The sequence below is a fragment of the Hyperolius riggenbachi genome, chromosome 3 (genome assembly GCF_040937935.1).
Source record: "Hyperolius riggenbachi isolate aHypRig1 chromosome 3, aHypRig1.pri, whole genome shotgun sequence".
Classification (NCBI taxonomy): domain Eukaryota; kingdom Metazoa; phylum Chordata; class Amphibia; order Anura; family Hyperoliidae; genus Hyperolius; species Hyperolius riggenbachi.
Genome location: NC_090648.1, coordinates 409,804,048 through 409,818,993, shown reverse-complemented (window position 1 = coordinate 409,818,993; position 14,946 = coordinate 409,804,048). Strand labels below are relative to the sequence as shown.

The window sequence follows — 14,946 nt, the reverse complement described above, 5'->3', positions numbered from 1 at the left end:
CCAGTATTGTGGTCTGGACACTGACTTAATAATCATTATAGTTAAAAGCAATGTATCAAGTAGGTGTAATATGTTTACTGGCCACAAGATGTCTCACTGTTGCGCCTGGTGGTATTCGTCGCATGAAGGGGTACGTATATGTGCCCATTGCTATGGTACGCGGAAGGTAATGCGTACCAACGTGGTGGCGTCTATGGAGCGCGGAAATGACGTGATTGGTTGCACAGGAAGTTGAACGAGCGGCGCGAAAGGGACAATTTGATACAGGTAAGCAAGCTGTGGGAATCTCTTTGTGATTGTCCAGATACCTGAGCAAGGGGAGGAGCTGGGGGTATATCAGTGGCTAGTGCGGTGGAGGGGGATACAAGGTCTTGATAAAGCCCCAATGGCTGGGCGAAACTATTGTTGACCGTGACTCCTCTGCACCTCCCGCTGGCCTGTCTCACCATGCTGCCACTTTGCCTTATGGATTTGATAAGTATTCTGCCATTTTTTACTACTGCCATGTTTTAAGAAGATGCTGAAGTAAAGTTTTGCAAGTTTTATATGATACAAGTTTGCTGCTCCTGGTCTCCTTACTCTCACTGTGGAATACCAATTGTACTTGTTTTCTACCGGATGTTGCACCACTTTGAAGATTGTGTATTGTGTATAAGGCAGTATATCGGTGTGCACTTACTAACTTATCTTTTGGGAATATAACTAATTGCCTCATTAGGCTTCAGGAGAAATCATTTAAGTATGGTGTCTCCAGATTTACTCACGCTCTCTTCCTTGGGATCTGCCTGCATGCAGTAAGGAGAGAGCCAGACACAGTAAGTAACCAAACATACAATACTGTTTTGTAGAGTTGGATGCTAGATCCTCTCTATTGCATAGAGAGGGTGCTTATGTATGTTAGTTAGAGCTGGAAAGGCTAGTGTTTATTCTTATGTTTTGTTTTCTGATGTACTCCTGTGTTTTGGATATGTGGAGAAAGCTGGTGCAGTCAGCTTAAACCTTGATCTGCTCACTGTGAACTGTTGTTTCTGAGACCAAACAGGTCCCTGTAATCTACCTAAATACCCAGAGATTGCACAGTTTGGACAAGTTCCCTTACACAACTGAAAACAGGCTCTCTGTGCTTCAAGCATGTACACAGTTCAGAACAGCTCACTAGAAGATTTTAATATATAATAAAAAGCAGCTTGAATAAAATGCAATAGCTACTTTCAGAGTAGAGGCTCTCTATGCTAATGAGGTTTTTCCATTTGGCACTGTTATTGGCCTGAGGAAGCGGCTTAGATCCATGAAACGCGTTGCCTGTGCTTAATAATAAAAATCTTTTGATGTTACAAAGATTTTGTTATTTGAGGTAAGCTACCTCCCTTTAGTTCATTTTTATTTGTTTTTAAGAATTTTATACACACCAGGGCGCCTCTTTCACCTATATTGTACTTTCAGAGTAGGTAAACTTTACTCTGTGAACTTGTAATTTGTACATGGACAATTTTACTTGTGCACAAAAGCAAATATGGTAACTGTATGGGTAATAAAAAGTAGGAAAACACATTGTTATTGAATGTTATGTCAGAGTTTCAGACCACTTTAGGAAGAAAAAACCCTTAGTGTTTAACTAGTTAAATACATTTGTGAAATAGCTAAGTGAGTATTAATGCTGAATCCATTCTGCTGAAACTTTAGGCAGGGAACACACTTGTCTTTCAGTTTTCTGCGCGCGTTTTCCTGCATACTTTTTCTGCACACCAAGTGTGTCATTATGCAGGAAAACACGCGCGTTTTTTCATACCAGCTGATGTAATTGATACAAAAAACTGACAAAATGTGCAGAGTCATGATGCAGAATGTCAGTTTTTTTTCTGCGCGCGAACAAAATATTAAGTGTGTACTAGCCCATTGATTAACATGAGTTCTCAGTTTTTCTGTGCAGAAAACACGTACGAAAACAGTCAAGTGTGTTCCCTGTACAGTAATAACATAAATGCCTCGAAGACAAAAAATAATGCGAAAGGCACCACGACACCGGACTAACAGGTAGTTGACAGATATTATATCCTTACTAGGGTATGTATTCCACCATGTGCTCAGGACATCAGTATTAACTTAGCCATAGCAACATAACATCCTGGTAATGACATACCCTCCGATATGTTCAAGCTGTGGGGCAATGTAGGAGCAGCGGCCGACTTATGACCGTTTTGCTGAAATGGGCATCTTCAAAGGAAGTGACCTGCGCTCCACGATGGTTTAAATACACTTCCCCGCCAGGTTGTGTCATTTCAAACCACTAGATGGTGCCAAAATCTAAAAGAGGATACATCTTCATACTTCCCTTTCAGGAAACTATGGAGATGCTTCCGTGAACTATAAAAACCCTGTAAATAAATTACAAAAGGTAAAGAGGTGGTGAACAAAGGGGAAGGAAATGCCTCTTTCAGGTACAGTAATTGATGTATTTACCTGAATACCAATGTGTAAATTCATTTAAAAAAAAAGGCTTTTAAATTATTCCTTGGAGGTGTAATGACCAGAGATGGCACAGATGATTTCAGCACCTTGTGACATGATCAGCTTCACCTACATGATTTCTCCTGCACCCAAAAGCAAGTACACTAAAACAGAAAGCAGAGGTAAAAATGATCACGCAATCAGTTTGCAAGTGGGTGTGTCTGCCAGAGGCGGGACAAGGTCCTCCAGCACCCAAGGCTGAGACACCAAAGTGTGCCCCTCCATCCCTGCCACCCCAGCCGTCACACACTGATTGCTATTAGACTAAGAGGTGCCACAGGGCCCACAACCTCCCCAACACCTTAATATCTAGTTATCTGGCTTGCAGTCACTGCTATGTATCCCCTTTTCTTATTTCTTTCTGCTTCAAACACAATTAGGAATGACAGCTGAATGAATTGTGCGCCCCCTCCTACACTGCTCCCTGAGGCTGGAGCCTCTCCAGCCTATGCCTCGGCCCGGCCCTGGTGTCTGCCAGTTGATTTTGTGGGCTTTTTTCTTTTTTTACTGTGATGATTTCACCTAGGAAAGAAATCACGTAGGAGACACTGATCATCTTTTATCATGTCATTTTTGAGTCTCATGCCAGACAATGCAGACAATATACCTCTTAAGGTCCTGCTCTTCATTTAATGCTGTGTGGAATTAATCAAATGTCACCTCACTGCTAGCCACATAGAACAGTGGAAAAGTAAACCATAATAAGGGGCAGGAGTGTTGTGTTTTTTAAGTAAAGACTACTTGCAACTGAAGTGAACTCAAAACTATGCTAAGACCTTTTTTATACTTTAGAGTTACAAAAACTGATTAAAAAGTAGTGAAAGATTATAAGATGCCATTACCATTTAGAAATTAATCTTCCATTTTGTAGGAAAATAAAATCATTATTGTGGTTTCTTGCTACAGGAAACTTTGTATTGTCTACTTTTATTCTCTTTTTCAACAGTTTCTCATTTTCTTTTTGGACAGTTTTATGCCCAATTGTGTATAATCCTTTCTGAGGAACCCGACATTATTAGGCGAGGAAGTGGGTTTGAACTGTGAAAAGAGTAGTTTCTTTGGAGACTGAAATTAATTAGTACAGAGGATTATTCATCTTGATTGTGAGACCTCAAAAGATATTGTGAACAGGGGTGCTTACCCGGATTCCGGATATCCGGTTAACCCGGATATCCGAACATTTTTACGATATCCGGATCAGATATAGCTATCTGCGGATATTTGGCCGCATAACCCGGATATAACCCGGATATCCGCGGATATCCGGATCCGAAATACTGTAACTAAGGAGATGACGTCCTGGAGCCAATCAGAGGGCTCCCAGCAGAAGCCCTAGCAACCAATCACAGACGAGAACCTTGGCCAGCCCCACCTGACCTCATTGAGCCAATCAGAGGGCTCCCAGCCTAAACCCTGGCACCCAATCACAGAAAGGAACACTGGCCAGCCCCCCTGTATAATAAGGGGGTCTGCCATGATGAGACATATCGTCTTAGCTTGCTGAATGCTCACTGAGAGACATGCTCCAGTGCTTGTGGCCTAGCAAGGGAGCTGTACACAATTATAAACCTAAAGCTGTTCAGTGATTAAGCCCTTCACTACTATCACTACACTATTGTTAAATCGTTAATTAGCTTGATTGATGTCATACTGTGACAGTTAGAGTGTGTGCTCCAGTGCTGCTGGGCCAAGGGCTGTACACAGTGATAAGCTGTTCAGTGATTAACCCCTTCACTATCACTACACTATTGTTAAATCGTTAATTAGCTTGATTGATGTCATTGTATGACAGTCAGTGTGTGCTGCAGGCAGCTGCTATGTGTCTGTGTGTGTGCTTTGCACAGACTAGGCCAGCTGCTGCCTGCTGGCCAGCTATTAGCCTTAGGTATAGGTTAGGTAGGTTAGGGATTAGGGAATAGGATTACTGTGTTATTGTGTAGTTAGTTAGTACTGTAGTACTGCAGTCAGTGTGCTAGTAGTTGTTAGAGTAGTAGTACTACTGTGTTAGCTTTCTACAGAACTGCTGTACTGTGTGCAGTGCCAGTGTGACCATTAGTGTGCACTAGTGTCTTTTCCTCTGCTGTCTGACTGTCACTCGGCACTTGGCAAGTGCCACGTGACACGTGGCAAGTGCCACATGACACTTGGCAAGTGACACGTGGCAAGTGCCGAGTAACAGTCAGACAGCAGAGGAAAAGACACTTGGCAAGTGCCACGTGACACGTGCTAAGTGCCAATTGCCACGTCCGGCATGCTCCTGGCACACGTTACACCTGCTGCTGCTGCATTGCCCTGCTCCTGCTGCCTGTGCAGCTCCCACCGCCAGGCTAGGATACCACCTATATTTAACCCAAAACACAATTGCTGCGTAATTTTTTGGAGGTGTCTTGGCTGAAAACTGTCATGTCCCAGTTGTGCGGTTGGACTTTGGACACAATGTGGCCTGCACGACCGCTGTCTGGAACCTAGGCCTAATGGTAATTGACAGCCATTTTTTTTGAGGGGGGGGGGATTTTAAGCCCCCACATCATCAATTAGTGTTCCCCTTTAAAAAATAATGATGCTACATGCTTCATTTACCATTAAAAACGTTTTTAAAGCAATTTAAAGGGCACTTCCGTTTTTTCTATCCGGATATCTGAATCTGGCCGGATAGCCCGGATAATGCGTTCGGATTTCCGCATGAACGCGGATATCTAAACGTTCGGATTCAGATCTGGATCAATTCGGATTTTAAAAAGTGGTATCCAAGCACCCCTGATTGTGAATACACTCCATAAACATATAAATGAATCAAAACAAAATAAAATTATGCTACATCAAAATATTTAAATTCTTAATTGATAGCTCCAATAATATCCACGTCCCTGTTAACCAAAAGTGTATGTTAGCGAGACAGAGAGAAAGATAATTTACCAGATCTCAGTAGCAAAATCTTTACATTAGTATTGATATATTTAGTCTTGCTATACATGTAAAAATGCTTCAACAAGAGTGATAGGCAATGAGTTACTCTTGGTCACAATTCTGGAATGAACCAGGGACTTATTACCTAAATGTGTAAGTGGCAAATATGCTGCAAGTGGTCTATTTTATTTTTTCATTAGAACAACAATCATTTTGAACTTGACCATACAACAATTTTCCAACATGTTGTAAAATTTCTTTATATGATGAGTATTTCTGAAGTACACAAGTGATCACCCTTCAATTAACTCAATGATTTCAATTACAGCCCCAATCTGTATTTGTAAGCAGTGTATGGAGAGAGTGTATGGTTGGCACTACAGCAGATAAACTGTTCTCGAGCAGGGAGCTGGCAGGGCCCACGACGCCTCACACACTATGGTTTATGACTGTGCACTCTGATCATAGATCATGGCGATATAACTATGCAGGCAGGCCCGCCATCAGGGGGGGACATCCGTGACTCCCGTCACGGCCCCGGGGCCTGCAGGGGGGCCCCATCCCCGCCGCGGCCCTGGTAAGTGCTGCGGGTGCCGCCCGGCCGCCGCTCAACCCCTCTGGCCGCTGCTCCCTCCCTCCATCCCTCTAGCCGCCGCCGAATCAGACCCCGATCAGGCGGCGACAATAGTGCGGGCGCTAGGACCCAGCGCCCGCACTGATATGCGGAAGTGACATCACTTCCGCATATAGAGCGGGTGCGTCCGGCGCCCGCTCTTACTGGTCGGGTCGCCGTTGATCTTGAGGTCTGACGCTGGGCTGCTGGCAGGGTAGGGGAAGCAGCGGCGGCGGATGGGGGGGGGGGGGCTCCCTGTCACTCACTAGCTAAAGGGCCTCCCTGTCACTCACTCACTAGCTAAAGGGGCTCCCTGTCACTCACTCACTAGCTAAAGGGGCTCCCTGTCACTCACTCACTCTCTAAAGGGCCTCCCTGTCACTAACTCACTACCTAAAGGGCCTCACTGTCACTCACTCACTCCCTAAAGGGGTTCCCTGTCACTCACTCACTGCCTAAAGGGGCTCCCTGGCACTCACTCACTAGCTAAAGGGGCTCCCTGTCACTTACTCACTGCCTAAAGGGGCTCTCTGTCACTCACTCACTGCCTAAAGGGGCTCCCTGGCACTCACTCACTAGCTAAAGGGGCTCCCTGTCACACACTCACTACCTAAAGGGGCACCCTGTCACTCACTCACTACCTAAAGGTTCTCCCTGTCACTCACTCACTACCTAAAGGGGCTCCCTGGCACTCACTCACTACCTAAAGGGCCTCACTGTCACTCACTCACTCCCTAAAGGGGCTCCCTGTCACTCACTCACTACCTAAAGGGGCTCCCTGTCACTCACTCACTACCTAAAGGGGCTCCCTGGCACTCACTCACTACCTAAAGGGGCTCCCTGGCACTCACTCACTACCTAAAGGGGCTCCCTGGCACTCACTACCTAAAGGGGCTCCCTGGCACTCACTACCTAAAGGGGCTCCCTGGCACTCACTACCTAAAGGGGCTCCCTGGCACTCACTCACTACCTAAAGGGGCTCCCTGGCACTCACTCACTACCTAAAGGGGCTCCCTGTCACTCACTCACTACCTAAAGGGGCTCCCTGTCACTCACTCACTACCTAAAGGGGCTCCATGTCACTCACTCACTACCTAAAAGGGCTCCCTGTCACTCACTGCCTAAAGGGCTCCATGTCACTCACTACCTAACCTGGGGGTCCCTGTCAGAATCCAGGTGAGAGGTGTCTACCATAATAAGGGGGCATTCTGCCTATTTATGTGAAATGCTGTCTATTTATGTGCCTCATGACTGCTGAATTTGTCTTGTTGGGGGCCTAAATGATTGAATTTTTACTTGTTGGGGGCCTCATGATTTGTTGGGAGCCTCAAGATTGCTGAATTTGTCTTGTTGGGGGCCTCATGATTTGTTGGGGGCCTCATGATTTGTTGGGGGCCTCATGCTGAATTTGTCTTGTTGGGGGTCTCACGATTGCTGAATTTGTCTTGTTGGGGGCCTCATGATTGCTGAATTTGTCTTGTTGGGGGCCTCATGATTGCTGAATTTGTCTTGTTGGGGGCCTCATGGTTTGTTGGGGGCCTCATGATTGCTGAATTTGTCTTGTTGGGGGTCACATGATTGCTAACTGCGAGACTATGGGAAAAGCTGAATCATTACCATATGAGACAATAGCATTAAACCTACTTTTTTAGCTTTTTTTAAACAGAAAATAAAACTGGGAGGTTCTAAAAAAAATGATGGAGCACTTCCTCCTTCCGGCTTGAAGGAGGAAGTGCTCGATATCGAGGCTTGCAACGCGTCCATTCGGACACTTGCACCTTGTTGAAACGCTGGGCGGAGAGCGGCGTTCTGGGTAATTAACCCCGCCGCATCTAGCCGCTCAGCTGTGGCAATTAGAGCTAACTTGAATCACGAGTATCCACCGTGGTTATTCGTGATTAATTTGTGGACAGCAAGCCTCCAACTAGCTCTGCCAACATGTAATGGCTACGCACATTTCTCAGTTTGGGGGGGGGGGCGGACTGATTATTTGTGAGGGGCCCCAAAATTTCTGATGGCGGCCCTGTATGCAGGAGAGAGGAAGAGAGGAGGAGATCGGCACTGCATTCATCTGTTTATTCCATAGCGTGACACATTACAAAGCATTACACAAAATGTGAAATCATGCGACATACCAGTGTAGGAAGCGATGTGGGTTGCAGTGGGTGCTGGGCAATGTTAACCTTATGGCCGTTTCGCGCAAATATGCGCTTCTACGGAGGCTCTAATGCGTGCTGGATACTAGCCGGGTGTTAAATATACCCCAGGCATGGTGTTTGGCATGTCTGCACCGGTAGAGACCGCCCACCTGCTCTTATATTCCGCTCACCTGCTCTTATATTCCCATTCACTGATGGGGGGGGGGGCAGGCAGCAGGAGCGCTCGCGATCGCGCGACTCAGGCAGCGGCAGGTGGACTTAAGTGGTTAAAACCATTGCTTATATTATGATGAGAGGTCTTATTAAGTGGATTAAGGCCGTGCATTGGGTATATTTAACACCCGGCCAGCATCCAGCCTGTATTAGAGCCTCCGTAGAAGCGCATATCCAAACAAAACGGCCGTAAGGCCAACAATGCCCAGCACCCACCGCAACCCACATAGCTTCCTACACTGGTATGTCGCATGATTTCACATTTTGTGTTATGCTTTGTAATGTGTCACGCTATGGAATAAACAGATGAATCCAGTGCCGATCTCCTCCTCTCTTCCTCTCTCCTGCCCAATCTGTATTTGTACCTGCTACATTACTGCAATTACTAGACTTGAAATAAGCACATGACTAAATAATGAACATGACTATTATAGCATTGCTAAGTTAAAAAATAGAGTTTGGAGGCATTGCTAGGGATACAGCTGACAATGATAAAGCAGATTTAGCTATAGCAAAGTCTAAAGAGATTAACTGAAATGTAGTTCTGCCATATCTGTTCCATTACATATAGACAATCTATACAACAAAATGAAAAATTGATCTTGCAATACTTTTGAAAAAACAAGATGTCTGTGTTCGTTTACCAAACAATCCAAGAAAGAAGTATGAATAGAACCTGATTGCAGTTTTCAATCTACAGTTACAGTATAGTTATTATAATAAACCATGATTCACTTAACCTGTCAAAGATCTCTGGTTATGTTATACTGTTATTTTGTAAATGACTCCTGATTACCTGCCGACACAAATTGCTAAATATTGCCTAAATACTAATTTACATTTTTTTTTCATTTGTACAGTCTGTGGTTTACTGCCATGGAGGATGCATTGGGTTTTTTCAAGGGGACATTCGTCTTCTCTCTGATGACATGAAGACTTTACGGCCCACAATCTTCCCAGTTGTTCCAAGATTATTAAACAGAATGTATGACAAGGTGAGACTAGTTTTCTTTAAATATAAAAAAGGTTTTAGCCCAATGTTAAATAATTTGTAAAACAAGCTGTCCAAGTTACACTGTAGTGGTGCTTGTTTGTTACAGAGTAACAGTTGACAGGGGCATGTGTTTATTTAAAGTCAAGAACAAAGTAATCATAGAGGACATGCCAAATGTCAAAGCACATAGCAGGCATATGTAGCCAGAGATGGGGCACAGTGGCATGACAGAACGAGGATTTTTTGGGCATTGGTGCTCGCCTGTTAATTTTAGTGCCAGCACACCACTTCAGATATAACTTTTGCTGTATCTTCAGATATGGCGGAGGTTCGGAAGTGGCAGCGGCTATGGCACTGACCTTGCGGTGATGATGGCAGTTCAGCTGCAGTGGGCACTGGAGCTTCAGCTGTGGGTCTGGCCGGGTGCTCAACTATAGTATAGACAAGTTTGTGGAGGGTGGGGGGGTTGACACCAGAGGGTCAGCTATGATGCTAGACTATACTATAGTGGAATGCCTGGGGGCTACTTTGGGCACTGGAGGTTCAACTGTAGCCACTGTGGCTATAGCTGACAGACCGAAGCAGGTTATTTGGGCACTAGTACTCATGTGTGGGTGCTGGCATGTGTGGGTGCCAGCGCCCCACTTTGGTTCCAACTTTTGTTGTGGTGTCAGATCCGGTGAGGGTTTGACAGTAGAGGAGGCCATGACACTGACTTTGCAGTAACGGTAAAGGTTCAGCTGCAGCAGGCGCTGGAGCTTTAACTTTAGGGCTGGGTGCTCGACTCTAGTATAGTCAAGTGCTTGGAGGGGGTTTATTTGGTAGTTGGAGGGTCAGCTGTATACTATAGCTGAGTGCCAAGGAGTTACTATGGGTGGCAGGGGTTTTGTTGTAGAGCTGGGCACTCGGCTATAAGAGGGTGCCGCTTTTCCGGCTCTGGGCTATAGTGTAGCTGAGCGTGCGGGGGTGGGAGGATTTAGTTAGAGGTTAATGCTATGTTTTGTTATTGGAGGGTTAATGTTGGGGGATAAAGTTAGAGGTTAGTGTTGGGTAAAGTTATAGGAGGGTAGGTGTTAGAGGCAGGGCAGCCATCAGGGGGGGACAACTGACTGCAGTGAGGGGCCCAGGGCTCCTGGGGGCCCTGCCCCCCTCAAAGCGCCAGAAGGGCTGCATGTGCTGGCTGTGGGCCTGTGGCTCACTAACCAGCACACCGCATTCCAGCACTGAGAAGAGTGACATCAGCACTTGAACGTGGGGAGCAGATGAGTGAGCCCACTAAAGCGGACTTTCTATACTGGGGCACCACCTATATCTGGCAACAGGTTACCTATACTGGGCCACCACCTATACCTGGCTACCTATACTGGGGCACCACCTATACTTGGCTACCTATACTGGGTGCACCTGTACCTGGCTAACCTATACTGGTGCACCACCCATACCAGGCTACCTATATTGGGGCACCTGTATCTTGCTGGCTTATACTGGGGCCCCAGCTGTACCAGGCTACCTATACTGAGGGCATCTACACTAGGCTTCCTATACTGGGGCACCACCTATAGCTGGCTACTTATACTGGGGGAACCTATACCTGGCTACCTATACTGGGGTACCTATGCCTGGATACCTATACAGGGGGTACCTATACCTGGCTAGAGCAGGGGGGCAAGCTGAGACAGAAGAGGACAAGAGGTTACACAGGAATAAGAGGCACAGCAGGAAAAGAGGCGGACAAAAGAGGCCCAGGGAGAAAAGAGATGAGACGGGAACATGAAGTCACACAGAGGGACACAAAAGTGGCACAAACTGAGGTGAGACAGAGGAATACAAAACAGGCACAGGAAGAAAAGAGAGGGACAAAAGAGAACAGATAAAGGACAAGAACGGACTTACAAGTCTCTATCTCATTTGTTAACTCGGGACTACCTGCATTTTGCTAGTATTTGCCTCCACAAACAACATGCCATGGTCATGACCACTTTTTGCTGCATCATGCTGTGCATGCCGCTTTCTTTAGTGTCGGAGCCATGCACACTTTGCGCACGGACACTGGGGTGGGGTGGCTAGTGGGCGGGCACAGCAACGAGTGGTGGGCCCAGGTAGGGGGGGCCCAGGCCTGATGATGTGTGAGGGGCCCCAAAATTTCTGATGGCGGCCCTGGTTAGAGGATAGGGTAAAGGTTAGTGTTAGGTCTAGTGTTAGGAAATAGGGTAGGGAACAAATTAATGCAACTATACAGATAAGTGATGATGTGAATAGCAGCACTAATATTGTTAACTATTAACCTTCCTGGCGGTAAGCCCGAACTGAGTTCGGGCTATGCCGCCGGAAGGCACCGCTCAGGCCCCGCTGGGCCGATTTGCTTAATTTTTTTTTGCTGCACGCAGCTAGCACTTTGCTAGCTGCGTGCAGTGCCCGATCGCCGCCGCTACCCGCCGATCCGCCGCTATCCGTCGCGCCGCAGCCGCCCCCCCCCCCCAGACCCCGTGCGCTGCCTGGCCAATCAGTGCCAGGCAGCTCTATGGGGTGGATCGGAATCCCCTTTGACGTCACGACGTGACGTCATCCCGCCCCGTCGCCATGGCGACGGGGGAAGCCCTCCGGGAGATCCCGTTCTTTGAACGGGATCTCCGGATCTCCGATCGCCGGCGGCGATCGGAGGGGCTGGGGGGATGCCGCTGAGCAGCGGCTATCATGTAGCGAGACTTTGTCTCGCTACATGAAGAAAAAAAAAAAAAATTAAAAAAAAAAGATTTGCTGCCCCCTGGCGATTTTTTTGCAAACCGCCAGGAGGGTTAATGTAAGTAAGGTCTTCAAGACTTTAAAGGGGACGTATGGCCATATTAAAAAACAAAAACTATATACAGTGCATCGGGAAAGTATTCACAGTGCATCACTTTTTCCACATTGTGTTATTTTAGAGCAGGGGTCTCAAACTCGCGGCCCGCGGGCCATTTGCGGCCCGCGATACAATATTTTGTGGCCCCAGGGCCCCAGAGCTTGTAGGGGCCCCCAGTGGCTACAAGAGGAAAAAAAAAATTTTCAAATCGGCCTTATAGTTTTTGAGAAAATCGATTTTAAAGTTGCAAAGGAAAAAAATACACATTTAAAAACCCGCCGACTTTAATGGTTAATAGCAAATCCACCTTAAATGCTAGAAACCCTAAATTTGCAGGATATGTTAAGGAGATCATTAGGAATAAGAGGAAAAAACAATTTTTCAAAAAGACCTTATAGTTCTTGAGAAAATCGATTTTAAAGTTTCGAAGGAAAATAGTATACTTTTAAATGCGGTAAATGTCACTTTTAGTAGCAAGCCTAACGGTAGTGTAATTTTACATGTATCAAAAGAAAGAGCAATACATTTCCTGACAGAGTTTCCAGGGGGTCCATACGCAGCCGCAGCGCTTTGGCCAGGGATCGCTATACAGCCGTAATATGGCTGTATGAAGATTCCGGGCATTTTTTCCTATTTTCCCAATTTTTTTTTTTATGTTTAGAGTGGGCGGGCAGAGGCGGCGATCCGCCGCGATTGACGTCAGGAGGGGCAGAGCTGAAGCTGAAAGCTCTGCCCCTTCCAGGAAATGCCGGCGGATTGCCCCCGGGGCGATTTGGGGGCTCTGCAGCCCTCGTTTTGCGGCGGGGACACGTGAACTCCCTTATGCGGCCCAGCCTCATCCTGACTTTGCCTCCTGCGGCCCCCGGGTAAATTGAGTTTGAGACCCCTGTTTTAGAGCCTTAATCTAAAAATGCATTAAATTCATTTTTTCCTCAGAATTTAACACACAGCACCCCATAATGACAACGTAAATAGTCATAGGTCATTTGTTTGTGATAATACCATATCAATCTTTATTTTAACATAGACACCAAATGTATTTAAAAATGACACAAATACCCTATGGGCTTTGTTCACTATTTGGTGCTAACCTAGTTAGCATGCCTAAAGGCTTTGGGCGTGCTAACTAGGATGCTAAATAGTTAGCACACACCAAGCCGAATAAGATTGCATGCAAAGAACCGCGCGCAAAACTGTGTGCGCGCACAGGCCGGTGCGCGCGAAACGGCGCACCCTATGTGCCTATAAGGTCGCATTGGATGCGCCCTAAACGTTGCATGAGTGCGACGTTTAGGGCACATCCAATGCGACCTTATAGGCGCATAAGGTGCGCCGTTTTCTTTCGCGTGCACCTGCCTTTGCGCGTACAAAGTTTTGCGCACGATACTTTGCGTGCAAGCGCTAATTAGGCGTGATAAGGGGCTTTTCACAAGCGTGCTAACAGTTAGCACCGCTTTGTGAATCAAGACCTATATGGGTAAGACAATCGTGTTCTTCGTGGTCTTAGAGAGGGATATACAGATCCCCTATATAGAATGCCACAAAGAGAAATTATGCAAAATAGTACCACATATTTTGCTGTATACAGGGCCAAGCACTTGGCTCAACACAATTTGTGAACTACCTTTACTTCCTCAGGAATGGTGTCCGGCCCTTATTTAGGCATTATGGATAAATGTACCCACTTTGTCTAGATAAAGGTATATAACACCTAAATGGCACAGCACAGGGATGTTTAGAGTATTCATACTTCAGCTGGTATAAAAAATTAACACCTACAAATAAGGGAGACTACAAGTAGGTTCCCACACATATCTTTGTTGTACCATATCAAACATGATGAAATGCTTCAAATATGGGGCTCCGGTTGGTTTTGTTTGAGAATGCTCCATAGCAGCTCTGCCTCTTACAACTAACATAAACAGAAGCTGCACGAGCCAGTCGGTCCGGTACTTTCACAATATAAAAAAAACAAACATATACATTTACAATCATATACACAAAAAAACTGCAGGCCGAACTAAGGTTTTAGCACTCTGCCATCTCTATAATTGCAAAGAAAGCATAATGTCCACTTGTTTTGCAGTGTTGTTGATGCTAGTATGTTGTAAAGACCCATTCCAGCCTCAGATTTACCACCCGCATGTCTTAAAGGATACCACAGCCCAAAGGCTGTGGTAAAATCAAAGTTGCAATGTGGAGGGAAAGAAAGATACATACTTACCGCTTCCCTCGTTCCCTGCCGACGGGTCCCGCTCATCTGTTACAGCTCCCGGTACCGACCCGACTCTCCTGACCCTTCACCCGGACATACTGTGCTGCGCATGCGCAGTATGTCACTATACTCTTCGCTTCTGCCGTCGCTTCGTGACGGCAGAAGTACGGACACTCCCCCGCCTCCTCCTCTCCCAGCGTGTGCGCTCCAATCTAAAGCTAGCGTGACATGCTGGCTGGAGTTCGCACTGGGATAATCGATGTGGAGAGAGCGGAGGGGGAGTAAGTTAAAAAAAAGACACTGCCGGCTGGAGGGAGGGAGCGAGTGAGTGGGCGGGCGAGTGGGCGGCGAGCAGGCAGCGGCAGTACAGCCCAACCATTCTGTACATAGATGCAATGACATCTATGGTACAGCGAGAAAATTATCCCCACATTTATCTCTGCATATGTGCATGTATATACATGTGTGTACATGTATATATACACATGTATACACATG

General features: G+C 46.3%; 1 protein-coding gene across 4 annotated transcripts in view; it reads left to right on the top strand.

Annotated features, from left to right (window-relative positions):
- The window catches only part of ACSL6 (acyl-CoA synthetase long chain family member 6), a 316,002-nt gene that overhangs the window by 224,662 nt on the left and 76,394 nt on the right, over nucleotides 1-14,946 (top strand). For all 4 annotated transcript variants that reach the window (XM_068277434.1, XM_068277435.1, XM_068277436.1 and 1 more), the window contains one exon: nucleotides 9,261-9,395. In XM_068277434.1, coding sequence (XP_068133535.1) covers nucleotides 9,261-9,395 — 135 coding nt within the window. The remainder of the gene's footprint in view (nucleotides 1-9,260; nucleotides 9,396-14,946) is intronic.